Genomic DNA, 15221 nt, shown 5'->3' with positions numbered 1-15221 from the left:
TTTGTGAGTCGCCTGAAGAAAACTGTAATGACATTTTCATTCCAGCATATATAAAAACTTAACTAAATAATAAAATATTTAAATACTAAAATGTGTGACTATATTATATGGTAAGCCACCAAAAAAAATAAAAGGAAACAAAAAACAAATATAAAAAAATAAAGCAAGAAAAAAATATAAAAAAATAAAACCAAAAAAAGAACAAAGAGGTGCAAAGTAAGTTGCCTCTACGTGGTGCGCCTTGGAAACGATTGAAACCGGCTAAAAACTTACATAAACTTATATTTTCACATAATATATATACACACATTTACTCACACATACATTGTTGAATATTTAATTCACAAGGATGTTTTTCTCTTTCGCAAAAGTCGGTCCTATCATAACTATGTAAAATGTGGATATCTTTAAAACAGGAGCAGCTAGGATTTCAATTCAAAGGGATTCTTAACCTAAAAATATCAACAAATACAACCCTGCTTTCAGTTTTTGTCGACATTTTTATGCAACCTATCTTTGCTTCCTGCCCACCGTGTGTGGTTGTTAATTGAAGTTAAGACACCTCGGTGATATGCGCTGGTGATAGTGACCTGATAAATTTCAAATCGATCAACTATATAAATAGCGCAGCTGACGGCAGCGGTAATCATGACTAGCGAGCGCGCTGATAGCTAGCTGACTCAAGCGGCAATGACTTTGAAATCAACTCGAGCGGACGCACACAATTTTTCAACTGGCGCAAATCAAAAAAATGCATTACACTGGGTAACAACTGCTATCTGGCCGGTCAATTTAACTCAAGCGGTGCCATTTTTGGATGTATTTCACTGCAAATGGCACCAAATTTTTAAATTTCACTTTTGAAAAATAGCAATATTTCAATACATTTTTGTAAAAAAATTTGCGTATGCTACCTACTTTTTCGCCAACTAAAATTGTCTACTTTTTTTGGAAGCGACATTCTTATTTTATTGCCAAAGGAAAAAGAAGAATATAATCTTCTTTTTAATAATAATTATGGGCCCTTATTTGTTCCTCTTTTTCTTTCTATTTGGCACTTTTTTATCCCCAATATGGCATCTACCAGTTAAAGATAGTTGCACTGTGCCATTTCAAGAGAATAAAGGGTGAGCGCGAGCTCCAGCAGAGTAGTTACCCAATAGCATTAGTTAGTTAATTCTGCCCACCACTATGCCCACCGCGGCCGTCATGCCGGCTGGCAATCTTCTGGTCGCCTGCGCGCCACACAAAAAAAAGCGCTCGCAATGTAAAAAAAAAAAAACTAACACAACAAGAAAGCGCCATAAAAACAAAAAAGGAGAACGTCATGCATGATACCAAAAAAAAAAACGAAAGCAAACAAAAACGCCGCGCCGTTTGCGGCCACAACAACCGAATCAAACACACAGCGTGATGATGATGCAGCCAACGCGTAAGGTGCACAACACCCACACTCACATTCATAAGAAATATATATTTTTAATACCATGCCTTTTGCGCTACGTTTTTTTTTTGAGCAAAATGCTCTGTTTTAATTTTGTATTCATTGCCGCGCGTATACAAAAATCAACGCGCGCGCTGCCGCTTTCAAGCACTCAGCGGCAATCAAACAACGCGATCGAAACGCCGCTCGCCAAACAAATCACAAAAAATTTTAACACCACCACGCGCAATCACTTTGCCGGCATGAAAATGCGATAACCAAATATGAATGTACGTACAACAACGCCGATATATAACAATGCGCCTACCACAATTCAACAAAATTTTATTTATGATAAATTCTTTAACCAATTCGAACACTAGAAGTTATTGCTCGTTTTTGTTTTTATTTTAAGTCAGAAAAAACGCACACTTCACACGCGTTCACCTTAACCACTTTTGCTAGCGTTTCGAAGCGCCAAAACACAACCGGCAACATTGAGCAGCAGAAAACGACTAAACATCCATGGACTGCAGGCAGTAGCTGAAAGTGAACTACAGAGGCCAATAGTTGAAATTGAAGTTAAAAGAAATACACGCGCGCAGCCCCCAAACCCATACATATGTACATACATTCACAGACACATGGACTTGAGTAGAGACCAGCAGCTGGTTGCTCAAAGATACTACACGAATGTTATATACCAGTACAACTGCGTCAAGAGCAGACCAAACGACGAGCATTTACGGAGTATCTTATGGATACAACACAACCCAGTAGTGGAAAGTGTGGGGCTTACTAGAGTTTTTTTTTTTTTTAATTTGCTTAAGGAACACAAATCCAACTTGGACAGTAAATTCCCTCATCCCCGGAGGTCGGCGGTTCAGTCACATTTTGTATAAAAAAGGCCCCAAGAAGGACTAGAGGTTTATGGCATAGAGTCGACTATGTCGAAGGTAATACGCAGCAAGATACACTCCAGCATCGTCGCCGTTCTGTACGTTCCGAAAACAACGAAGTCTCCTCAAAGCTTATATTGGATTACTTTCATCTTTCAATACTCATCGCATCCTGGAACATAGAACCCGACCGGATGTCGGTGGTTCAGTGACATTTTGTATTGAATAGGTTCCATAAATGACCAGAGAACTATGACGTAGAGCCCAGAATGCTCCTTTTCACTACCACGGTGCCCTCTTACTCTAACTTTCGAGCCGAGGTTCATGCCAATGCGCTATGTCGAAGGCAATATGCATAAGGTGGGGCGACCAACAAACGTTCTAACATCGCTGCGGATCATTTCTGCCTAAAGCACATGAAGCCTCCTCAAATCTGTCGTTGGCTTACTTTCAGATTTTAATACAAATCGCATCGAAGAACCGTGTTTACCTCATTCGAAGTGAAATCATAGATAACGAAGGAGCCACGTTGGCAAAACTATTATATCTGGATAAAAAAGAAAGCACAACATTTCTGGACTAATGCGGAAGTTAACTACCCCTATTCTGGTTCTCATAAGGCGCTCGCATCGACAGTCGTCTGTTGAATTATGTCGTAAATAAAAACATTAACTACAGATTTTAACACATCTTCAATACTTCTTCTTTTCGAAAGGATAATAAGAATAAAAGTTTGTAGTAGATTATCTCATTGGTTGCCTCATAACGTCAATGAAAATCTCAAATTTCGACGAACGACTCTTGTTCCGACAATCGGAATCGAGGTGAATGGACTAGAATGGACGAAGAACTCCAGTACAGAAATATCAATTTTACCAGGAATGGCGTTTTCTTACTGACCACTGCAGGGTAACGAAGCGCATGGTTGGGTTTATGCTAGATCCTAGGTAGGTCAAGTCCTTCAATACCTGAAGATTACAACAACCACCTTTATATCCCTACTAATTGAAAATTGTCGAAAATCAAAGTCCACATATTAGCCGCTACGCGCTGCCTCTTGGAAGTGTGTTGTTCCAACTTGGAGTGAGGGAAGGGACAAATGCCTGCAGCCGTGACCATTCGGTAAATATCGAGTTCGACGACAAGCACAAGAAATATAAAATTATAGCGTTTGACTACTAACGTTGGGAACGTCATTGCGCTGTTGCAGAGATTTGGGTATCCAGAGTTCGCTTTATGGCGTAGCTATTTCTCTGGCAGAAGAGCCGTCATAGTTGAGGAGGGAGGTAGTATTGGAGTTGGGGTGGCTCGTGGTTGACTGCAGTGTTCCATTTCTGGTCCATTTATTTGGAACCTTATGATGGATTCCCTGCTCAGGTAACTAGATACTGACTGCAATTTCAGTGCGAACGCGGATGGCCTTCTCAACTCGGTAGAGGGGCAGTCGAGGACTGCAATATAGCTGAAGGGGAATCAGCTGTTTGACGTGGTGAGGGTATGTAGGGTACGAATGTGGGTGTTGATGTGCAGTAGACAAAACAGTGAAGATGTCAAGGGAAGATCGTCGCTGGGTTGAACGTCAATCATCTGCTTAAACAGAACCAGTGCCAGGTACGAGACGAAAGTAAAATTCGGGGTGTGATTGGGTCTACTAGGCCGACATGTGCACGTATGTATCAGGGCTTGTTTGTGGCGGGTCTGCTGTTTGGTATAAATCTGACGGTTTCGGGCCGCCAAATTGTCGTGCCAGAGGCTAATACTGCTGGCTGATCTGCCGGTATGTCGGAACGTTTCCATCCCCTAACTACAGATGTTAATGGGAGCGTCTGCCCTTGATCTGGTTGTTGTAGAACCTTCTATGGCCTTCCGGCTAGGGAGGAGGATTGGGACGGCCTTGACGCAAACGCTCTTTGTGGGAGACGGTATTGAGGAAGTGGCAGGGCCGCTGTGACTATAGTTCCCATGGCCGAGTGACTTATGAATACATTCGGGATGTTAATTATGTCCGTGAAAACCCAGATTTTAGATTGTGTCTGAATCTGGGTTTACTTCTGATCAGACATGGGCCATTTAACGAGTTTTTTCATACACGGAGTCTTCAAGTAGCCAGGCCCGTTGTTTGTTTATGGCCGATGTACTCTGATATTATTTACTCAGGGAAGAGGATTTGTGTTGCCGTAGGAGATTCTACATTACGAAAAAAATCGAATGACTAGCAACTGAGATGTTCGCTATCTACCTACTACCAATCGAGGAGTGGCCTTGTTAGAGAAAAGTGTATATCCCAGACATCGTGCCCATGAGGGAGCAACCGTGTATCATTCAAGAATAATGAATATAACTTTTCATGGAACAAACTATATGTATATTAATTCCCACCATTTAGTATCCCTACAGCAAAAAGGCGGCCAATTTTTCGAAAGGCACCAATAATTCACCGGTTAAAATTTGACCGGTTAGAATTGGAAATTTGTTTGCATCGATAATGTTAGCTTTCGCCCAGTCCCTAAGGAAACGGTTTACAGATAGCAAAAAAAAACCGAGGCTCTCGGCCTTTTCTAGGCACGTAATAACACTGCGGCTGTGATTGCTAGTCGAACAGGCCCTCACAGATTTGTACACACACAGAGTAGTGCTGTCAATTTAGTGCAAAACCAAATAATAAAGAACAATTAACCACAATAGGGGATATCTTACGGTTAGTTGTTGGACGGGTCCTTTCCAATCACACGCCGATGTTAAAATTGATAGTTGAAACCATTGGCAGGGGAATTATGACGGACTAGTACTGGTAACAATTGGGACTATTCGAGGGCTAACTTAGGGTAAGTCCGAATTGCTACAGGGATACCATCTGCTCTCTATGGAAGCTCTCTCAAACAAATGTGTCACTAATACACTGAACAATATGCCGGCGAACAGGTTTGATTGCACCTAATTGAGATTGCAGGTATGCAGGCTGAGTGTGTCCACCACATCCTTCCGTATTAATGTAAAATTTTAATGCATTCCAATATTTGAAAACTAGTTCAGTACGAAGTGCTCCAAGTACTGTCAATGTTTACGAACTTTAGATATGTATGTACGTTTGCATGGGTATAGATATGTATGTTGTGTGTGCTTATGATAAAGAGTATGAGAGTGTTCGGTCAAGAACCAATATATAAGCAAAACAAGACAAGTGTTTAGGGACGGTTGGGAAAGTATTTCTAGTAAAAAGAACTACCCGCTACTGGGAAAAATTCACGTTTGGCATGTATTTGGATCATCTACACTTAACCACAGAGCAGGAGGCGAAAAGAACTATACTTCATTTCGCTTCATCTTTCGGTTTAACATCACCGCTAGTCTTCGAGTGTATAGAGAAACTGAACTCCGTGTGCAAACAACAATAACAACTACAATGAGTTCCAGATTACCCAGATTCCAGTCGGCGGCCACTACCCCCAATTGAGCCGGAGCCTTACCTAAAAATTTGTTCAAATACGATCAAATAGGTGCTCAGGAATAAAAATGGGATCGAAGTTAGGGCAGAATTGGCGCTGCTCAACAGGACTACGCCAGGCATAAAGCTTTCTTTGGGGAAACAATTTAAAAAGATTCCAAGTTCTAATCAAACTGTATGGTCACTTGTACGAGTACAAATTTGACATTCGGTCAAACGATTTCTGCCAGTTCTGTGACTCGGCCTCTACACATTCTAGCCGAATATGATGCCATTTTCAGGGAACATTGTCCTAATGTGTATTTACTCTCTACCGCCTAAACCCCCTCTAAACTTTTTAAGACCTTTGGCCTGAAGAGAAGAGGGCAAACAAATCATTAACCTTTATGGATACTAAATACCTATACCTGCGTTGCGTAATTATAAGACCGCCATATATTAACAAGTTTTCACTATTTATTTTTATATTATTTAGTTTCATTTATATAGTTCATTTCTATAACAAACACCATACACATTCACTTTTCAAAGTTTGTGCAAAAATTATAAAAATTCATCGAATTTTCATAAAAATTGTACACCTTTTTTAAGAAGTATTTAAATACTCGTGGTTTTTAGTGCATTTCTAAATACTAAACGGCTAAGAAAAGGAATAATCGGTAGTTTTGGGGTCTTTATTTTTAAAGTTTTTCTACGGATTTTTCGAGATTTTTCGGGATTCCTTGTTTTTTACTTTTCGGAATTTTTAAAAATTTCGGGGATTTTCTTTATCTTTCAGGACTTTCGAGTTTTGTTGTCTGCATATTTCCAGGATTTGGTATTTCGGGATTTTCGCGGCAGTGCGACGTTTCCGGATCTCGAAACTTCTCGTTATTACTTTTGTTATAGCATTTAGCGAAGTCATAAAAACTAAGAACTTTTTTATCCAGTATTTAGTGCAGCGGCATTTCGTTAAGTAAAAGTAACTTGACCGCGACATGTTTAAATAAATGAGGTGGAATTGTTTATAAAAAAAATTTTTTTTTTGCAAAATTTAGAAAAAGTTTGCAACCAAAATTTTCAGGAAAATTTCGGGTATGCAGTTAAATATCCCATTTAATTTCGGTATAATAAAGTGCAAGTTTGAAGTAGCTCAAAATTCGGGTTGATTTTTGACAATTTTTTCCGCATACGATGTTGCGCTGCACACCCGAAATTTTCCTAAAAATTTTGATGATCAAGTTTAAAATTTTTATGAAAATTTGTTGAATTTTTCTAAATTTTGCACAAAGTTTTAAACTTATATTAATATAGTGCTTTTTACAGTGTGAATTATATTTACAAAAAAAAACTATTATTTTTATTAACTTGCAAATTTCGACCTCATTTATTTAAAAAAAAGTCGTGTAAATATTACCATACATCCAAATTCTTAAGTACATAAGTATGTACTTGACTATTTAAAATATTTTGGCGTTTTTACTTTTGGTAAGTGTTTGGTCGAGCTTCTCCTACAATTTGTGGTGTGCGTCGCGATTATGAAACACTAATCGAGGGACCTAAAATTTTATGCCGTATCCGAATTGCAAATGCTTTTATGGTCATGGCAGAAATACCCTCGGAGGTTTGGCATTACCTGCCGAGGGGCGACCGCTGTTAAAACAAATTTAGATCTTACCCGGAACAGAGATCGAACCCACTTTTTATACTTAGTACTTAGTATTCAGTAAATAAAATTTTACCCAACACTGTTCCAGAGAGAACTTGATAAGTTTTAACCTAAAAATAATTTTTATTTGTCGCGCAAAAAATTAAGCTCCAAATAATTATTTTTACACATGGGCGATTCCAGCGAAAAGTCTACCGCGTAAAAAAAATTAAAAGTCCTTTATCTAACTTATTTATAGGCCGATTTGGCTATTTTTTATAATATATTCTGGTTATGTAAGCAGAAACATTTTTGCCAAAAATGGTATCGTTAGGTGGCGCCAGGGTCGACATATTTTGGAAACCAGTATTTATACTCTGATTTGTTGCACATTTGGTATGTTTAATTGAAAGATATTAAAACATACAAAGATTTGCAAAAAAAAAATGGAATCACTGGAAGTTGGTTCGACATAAAATGCATGTTTTCTTCCCGTTAAAAATTATTTCAAGAAGAATATTGACAAACCTTTTTAATTGGAAATTTTAGTAACGTAACGCCAGCTGATTAAACATAAAGCAGAAAAGATTTCTACATTTCGAAACTTGGAAAATTAACCTTAAACATTTCCACTATTACTACAACATTTTGTGGGCCTTCAACAAGTACAAAAGCTTTTATACAAATAGTATTGCCCAATTCGCCGTTTCGCAATTTTGTAATCGAAGTCAAAATCCACTTGTTTTTGGTAACGTCACGCCAGCGCGTAAGTTTAGTAATATCTTTAAATCGCTACTGCCAACAGTTGTAATTTTTTTACTGAATGAGGGGCCATTTAATTGCTATGTAAATCTAGAAAATCCTTTTTAAAATTTTGACATTTTCAAACTTTTCCTTTTAACATTTTGTCAACGCCAGTTTGGAAATGCCCATATTTTTACGCCAAGATATAAAACTCAAAAGAAAAACGATTATCGTTACAAGTAAATAAGAAAACTGGAAAATACCTGTTTATTTCTGAGGGTTAAAGAAAACTCATTGAATAATTTTAAAAATTTATTTTTTAATAAGCTTATAATCGTTATGTTCCCTGCTTATGTCTTATGTAAATAACAATTTCAGTAATCCTTCATCTATACGTACATTTGTATATATGTATGTAAATATTTTGGCTCCATCTCAAACATGTTGCATGCCCCACCAAAAAGCAAGTGGTAATCGCAGCAACATACTACATTTGAAATTTCTCACTTATCGCGTTGCCAACTGAGTTTGAAATTAGCACTTCCGTTAATGGTAAAATTAAACTTGAAAAAATTAGTTGCATTTGAATTTTGTTGAACAAAAGGAAAGCTCTAAATATTTCAAGAAGATACGAGTAGTAATTTGTTAAAACAAACAGATTTAATAAAATTAGTTGTATTGCATATATGCCGACAGTGACGCTGCTAATATACCATTTTAACGCTGTATAAATTGACCAACACTCACGTTTGTATGCAAGCCAGCAAGCTACACATCCNTAAAGTTTTTTTTTATCTCAACGGCCGCTATACCGCATCTATGCCTCAAAATGAGTCTACGATACGAATGAGTGTAACATACAAAGAGTCAAATGAGTTAGTTGAATGAGCTGACTCCTTAAAGTGAGTTGGAGTCATTGAGTCAACTCCTATAAATTTGCTGAGTTACCCACCCTTAATCCAAAGCACTAAGGAAATGTGAGCAAATCAAAGAGTATATAAGCGCAGTAATGATTGATATTTGTTGCTTATTAAGAACATGCGCTGTAGCAGAGCTGCTATAAATCTTATTCGACGGTCAGTCAGTTACACGCTCAACTATAGGCATTTATTTGTTTGACAGATATGGCAAATGTTTAGGCCTCTTCTACTCTCGATGCGGCATAGAATGAAAGAAAAAACTAGCGTTTGCCATAAGCATGCAGTTTGACCAAAAATAGGCAAGGAATTTAAAGCAACCATACAACCAACATACATACATACATATCGCTAGCTTAGAGTGCAAAGTTGCTAAGTACATTTTTTTTTTTTTTTTTGTATTTAACAGGAGGAGCCATTTTCTTCAAATATTTCGCAAATCTTTGAATACAACATTTTGCGTGTTTAAAGCAAAGCAAAACTCCATACGAATAAGGATTATTATTTTGGTTTCATCGGATTTTCGGTGCCTCTTTTGGACTTTACAAATTTACCTTTTATGGAATATAAGCGAGAAGAAATATAACAAGTACCTTAATCCTTTTCGTAACAATGCAATTTTAATGCCTTGCTTCCTATAGCAAAATATAAGTTTTTATAAAAAGCGGACTTAGCAACTTTTCACTCTTAGCTAGCCATACGCTTCTGCTTGTACGTTCTTACATATGAATATGCAGATACTTACCAACGTACATATACGTAAGATGCGGCATGGCATTTTATCAAACTCGCTTTTAAAGCCATTTGTGACAGCGAAATAAAAGTGTACATATGTTGTATAACGACAGCTCAATTATCCAAACATCTCTTGTGAACTTTTGACTGTGCCAAATAATAATCGCTTATTTCAATAAATATGAATAGCTGTTTATTGAAAAAAAATATATATTTTTTCGTTTTCGGAGTTCAAGCTTCATTTTAAGAGCAGTTAAGAGCATTAGGAATCATAATCAGGGCTATAACTAAATCCGACCGTACATACATATCATTCAAAGTAGATGCTACGTTCGTAGCTATTCGCATTAAGTGATAGTATTTGCGTAGATTTTACGAATGATTAATGTGCAATAAAAGCGATTGTATTTAAATCTGTTACAACTAAAATTTAGTAACGCGTTAAAATCTTAAAATCGAGCTTCGCATGTCATATCTATGGTTGGAAGTGGTTTATGAACAGAAGTAAATTTTACTTACTTTTTAGTCTTGGTTTCAACTTCATGATTTTATCGAAAATACTTACATATCTTAACCTGAATTGCATACCAATAACAATCATTTGATGTAATTAATCTCTGGTCGAAAGCAATAATAACTTAAGTCCACAGGTAGTCTTCATTTGTGCTGTAGCACACACGGTGGGCATATGCCACACATGTTATTCAGCCCTATTATGGTTGTCGACATCGGCATTATGTAAATTCAAAATTAGTATTTACTAAATTGTTGTATTGACGGTAACGTATTATCGACGGATTTGACGGATATTTCATACCCATTATATTGGGTCATACGCATGAAAACTAAGCAAATACTTTTTCTTAAAATTTCAAACCTTTCAATCGATTTGTTCAAATAAATTTAAGTGAAAGGTATGAAATTTTAAGAAAAAGCAATTGCTTAGTTTTTGTGCATACAGCGCATTGTGTCGCTATATACTCCTTTATGACAGGTTTGATTATTTCCCATGAGTAGATTTAGATTTAATATGGAGCCATCTGGCAATGTCGATACCAATTGGTCAACATCAATATTATTCTTGTTAATGTTGGCGACCATAATAGAAGAGAATAATGTGTATATAAGCTTCTGACATAAAATTAAAATAAAAATGAAAGAACTTTTAGATGGAAGTAAATTCTTTATTAGATGTTCTTCCAATAAACAATCACCCCTTTAATGTAAGAATTTTTCGGGATGTGTAGAAAGCTTTTAGTTAAATTCAATTATAAAACGATTTTTTTAAGGAGAAAAAATAAGGATTCTTTATTTAAATGGCCATATTTACCGAATCAGTCCAAATCCTAATGCAGACAAAAGCAAGATGTTATATTCTCAAAAATCGTTGTGAATTATGAGTTTCCACAAAACAATCCGTTTCAGTCCTGAGGGTCGATGTAAAAATATACATATAACATCCGAAAATTTTAAAAGACGTTTACCGTATGCATGTACATATGTATTGAACGCAGTTAAGCCATCCAAAATCTATTGCGGCGGGTCGACATTTGGTAGTAAAACTTACAATACGGTAAGATGCTAATCCGAAATTCCTATCTGCGATGTAATGATTTAGAAAATAGAAATTTCCTCCAAAAAACATTGACGTTCGAGTTGACAGACTTCATATTTAAGGGCAACAGAACTTTCCACCAATAGCCGAATTAATCTAAAAATCCTCCCTCGTTGCTCCACTGTTTTCCTAATCCAAATGCTTCTTTCACACCCAGTCTACTTTAATATATTAAACAAATAGAAAGATAATCGATGTCAATCAAGTTTAATTCCGTTTTGCTGCTCGGTGTGGACGGTGGCAAATTTCATGTTTAAAACTAAAATCCCTGTCCTCCTAGTATTTTTTTGTTTATATCTTGTAAATCTTGTCCTATCCATTATATCCGTCCTTTATTGTATGCAACTTTAACTATTCCTTTTTTAAAAATTCCTGAAATCCATTTATAATTATCCATTTTTTAATCCAAAAATCCATTAAATCCCGAATTAATCCATTTCCTTAATCCTCAATTTTCCCATACTCCAATCCAATCCATCCATTCCATTAATCGTGAATAGAGCGGAGAGAAGAAATTCATATTAATTAATTAGTACATAGGAATATTGTTTATTTAAATGTATTATGTTTATATGCATGTAGATTAAGATAAATTTACTTTTGTTAGTGTAAGTGTATTCAAAATGTCAGCCTTTTGCACCTGATAAGTTTTTTTTATAATCATTTTATAGCTTTTAATAAAAGTATATGCAATTAAGGTTTTACTGGAGCTGCAAATACTTTCCCAAATAGTGGAATCATACTTTCAAATTAAATGCTTTTTTTAAACAACTCGTAATTAAAAAGTGTTAAAAAGTTATACCTAATGTTTCAAATATTTCAAATATGTAGAATGTTTTCGATCAAGTCATGCTTGCCTTAAAATATGTACGTTGAATTCCAAAGTAAATTATATATGTGCTGTATCATTTTCGTAAATATGCTGGATTTATCTCAAACGAATTATCGTCCGTACAAAATTTACTTGCTGATTTTTTACTTCTCTACTTTGTTTAGTGGTTCTTGTCTTTTCAGGCTTTAAAAATTTGAACGAGAACGTGATCTTGATCTGGAATATGAACGTCGAACAGGGGAATACGTGGGAGACCCACGGCGTCGTGGTCTTGGAGAAAATGAGCGGGATCTAGGAAATATAAATTAATATTTTAACTATCATATAGTCATTTTAAAAATGAAATTACGATACCTGTCTCCACGGTGGTCACGACCGCCACGATCTCCTTCACCAGAATCTTCACGAACGCGTATGTACGATACCTCCCCCTGTGGAGAAATTTGTAAAAAAAAAACCATTTAACAAAATTAGCCAAAAACTTTAATGAAATATGAAATAAAATATAATAAAACTTAATTAAGAAGTGTTTTGTGAAAGAATATACACACCTACATACATAATGTACAATTGAATTTACCTCATGAGATCTGAATCGTGAGTCGTCCAATTTCTTGATAGCATATTTCATGTCTTCATTCCTCAAAAACTCAACCACGCCAGTACCGTCTTTGTAGGCGTCAGCAAAACACACATCTCCTGCTTCTCGCATGTGATCTTTCAAATCTTGCCAAGAGCCTGACGACGGCAAACCTGTAACCAAAACACGGTATTGTGAACGCTTGGTAGGTGGACCACGTCCACCGCCGCCTCCTCCACCCCGGCCCCCATCGTTGCGATTACGGTCGTTCCGATTACCGCGAAAACTACCCGGTCCACCGCCGCGTGGAAATTCTACACGCAATCGATAACCATCATAGTCATAGCCATCGCGTGCCTTTACGGCATCCTCTGCATCTCTGGCATCTTCGAATTCTACAAAAGCAAATGGCGGACCACGCCTATTTTTCAAGTCCACAAAGGAAACTTTACCAAATTTATGAAATAAATCTTGTATATCCTTTGTACGAATATCAGGGGGTAAATTTCCAACATAGATGCGAGTTTCATTGCGAGACATTCTTAAATTATATTCCGGTACTTTCGATGTAGTTTTAAATTTGATAAGACAATTAATTGATTTTTTCCACTAAACACGCGATAATTTACTCGTGTGCGCTTTGAAAGAATGGCGGACTTTTGCCAGTGAAGCTTGCTAGGAAACTAGTGTAATTTGAAGAACATAACAGGGTGACATGTCAGTCGTTTCGATGACACAATTGTATGTTCATACTTAAGCTGAAATTAGTCAAGAACGTAAACCTACCGGTACGTAAACCCGAGTCAGCTGACACGATCTGTCTTACCAAAGCGCCATGTAAATGAAACTCAACACCGCAGAATTTTTCTGTAGTTGTAGCACGTAGCGCAGAAATCTGCGGAATTTAGATTTTTCCGTGTCAGCTGATTTCTCTTTCTTTAGATGGTTGCCACTTCGTCAGTTTTACAGATGGTAAAAAAGATACATATAAGTTCCTATTCAAAATATGTTTAAAATATTTGAAATTTACTATTGAATAAGGTTTTTGTTGAAAACTAAGTAGTTTATATTTAGCTAAAATCTATTATAGCCATATATGTAAAACTCCTATATTGGCAGTAAGAGCTAGTACCGTCCGAAAACACTACAGTACAAATATATCAATAAACACGTACGAAAGAAAAGGAACACATACGTTTATAAATAAACATGTACACAACGCATATACAAAAACGGCACTCAAGTACACAATACATTGACAAAAACGATACTAGACTGTCTCGCTTTGATTTCGGAATGCTTACACATTGAGAAGTTAGCTAACTGCCAATATAGAAGTATTACATATATGATTATAGCACGAAAAATTGTAGTTGAAAGGGTAAGTTTATGAAAAGGCATTGATGAGTGGCAACAGTGTAGTAAACAACACTGAGGGCTCTAGTAATCGACAAAATTCTGCGTATACAGACCGCGTTTAAGTATACGTTCTGCGTTCTCGACTAATTTCAGCTTTAAGGTGAAATTAGTCAAGAACGTAAACCTACCGGTACGTAAACACGATCTGTCTTACCAAAGCGCCATGTAAATGAAAACTCAACACCGCAGAATTTTTCTGTAGTTGTAGCACGTAGCGCAGAAATCTGCGGAATTTAGATTTTTCCGTGTCAGCTGATTTCTCCTTCTTTAGATGGTTGCCACTTCGTCAGTTTTACAGATGGTAAAAAAGATATAAGTTCCTATTCAAAATATGTTTAAAATATTTGAAATTTACTATTGAATAAGGTTTTTGTTGAAAACTAAGTAGTTTATATTTAGCTAAAATCTATTATAGCGCCTTTATTCGTGCTAGTGACGATATGCTATTTCATACCCAAGCAAATAATAACAAATATTTTAATAGAAAACAGTTTGCTTTTATATTGAAATATCGATAATGTTGTCTCCACGAAGCTTTCGCGCAAATGAAAATGTAGCTGTCAGAGTACCAAATTGCTGGCAATATTTATCAAGATAAAAGCTCTGATAGTTATTGCTTGCCAAGAGTAATATGCGGTCTCCATGGGCAAAATTTTGCCTGATAACATTATCAAGATAAAAACTTTTGCCTGTGGAGACAGCAAGTTAAGAGCGAAATACACCACACAAGCGGTTTGACAAACCAAGCGAAATTTCCCTTTGCTTCAAGCCATTTGTGCTGTGTATGGGGGTGTTTGAAGGTTTGACAAACCGCCGTCAAACCTTCAAACACCCCCATACACAGCACAAATGGCTTGAAGCAAAGGGAAATTTCGCTTGGTTTGTCAAACCGCTTGTGTGGTGTATTTCGCTCTTAAGGAAAGAAAGAAACAAGTTATTTCCTAGCTCTCGAAATCTCGACGCCATTTTTGTTGTAAGAAGTAAA

At 36.6% G+C, this 15221-nt stretch overlaps 2 protein-coding genes across 8 annotated transcripts in view; both read right to left on the bottom strand.

The window, feature by feature from the left end:
* Sulf1 (Extracellular sulfatase Sulf1) overlaps positions 1 to 11163 on the bottom strand; it is a 217055-nt gene extending 205892 nt beyond the window's left edge. For 6 of the 7 annotated variants that reach the window (XR_001847960.1, XR_001847963.1, XR_001847971.1 and 3 more), the window contains exon 1: positions 11121 to 11163. The gene's annotated coding sequence lies outside the window, so the exon portion shown is untranslated. Of the gene's footprint in view, positions 1 to 1791; positions 2030 to 11120 lie in introns of those variants that run through there. The other variant, XR_001847964.1, reaches the window with a different exon arrangement.
* LOC108365630 (serine/arginine-rich splicing factor 1A-like) lies at positions 10587 to 13494 on the bottom strand. Its single transcript, XM_017619721.1, has 3 exons — positions 12818 to 13494; positions 12592 to 12668; positions 10587 to 12528 (listed from the first exon to the last, which is right to left on the bottom strand). Exons 1-3 carry the CDS (start codon positions 13355 to 13357, stop codon positions 12423 to 12425), a joined length of 723 nt encoding a protein of 240 aa, XP_017475210.1. The 5' UTR covers positions 13358 to 13494; the 3' UTR covers positions 10587 to 12422.
* Positions 13495 to 15221: the final 1727 nt, after the last annotated feature.

This window comes from Rhagoletis zephyria, unplaced genomic scaffold (assembly GCF_001687245.7).
Source record: "Rhagoletis zephyria isolate East Lansing unplaced genomic scaffold, Rhagoletis_zephyria_1.1 Rzeph_scaffold_00037, whole genome shotgun sequence".
NCBI classification, from domain to species: Eukaryota; Metazoa; Arthropoda; class Insecta; order Diptera; family Tephritidae; genus Rhagoletis; species Rhagoletis zephyria.
Note: the sequence above shows the minus strand (reverse complement) of the source record. Positions and strands in the feature narration are given on the sequence as shown.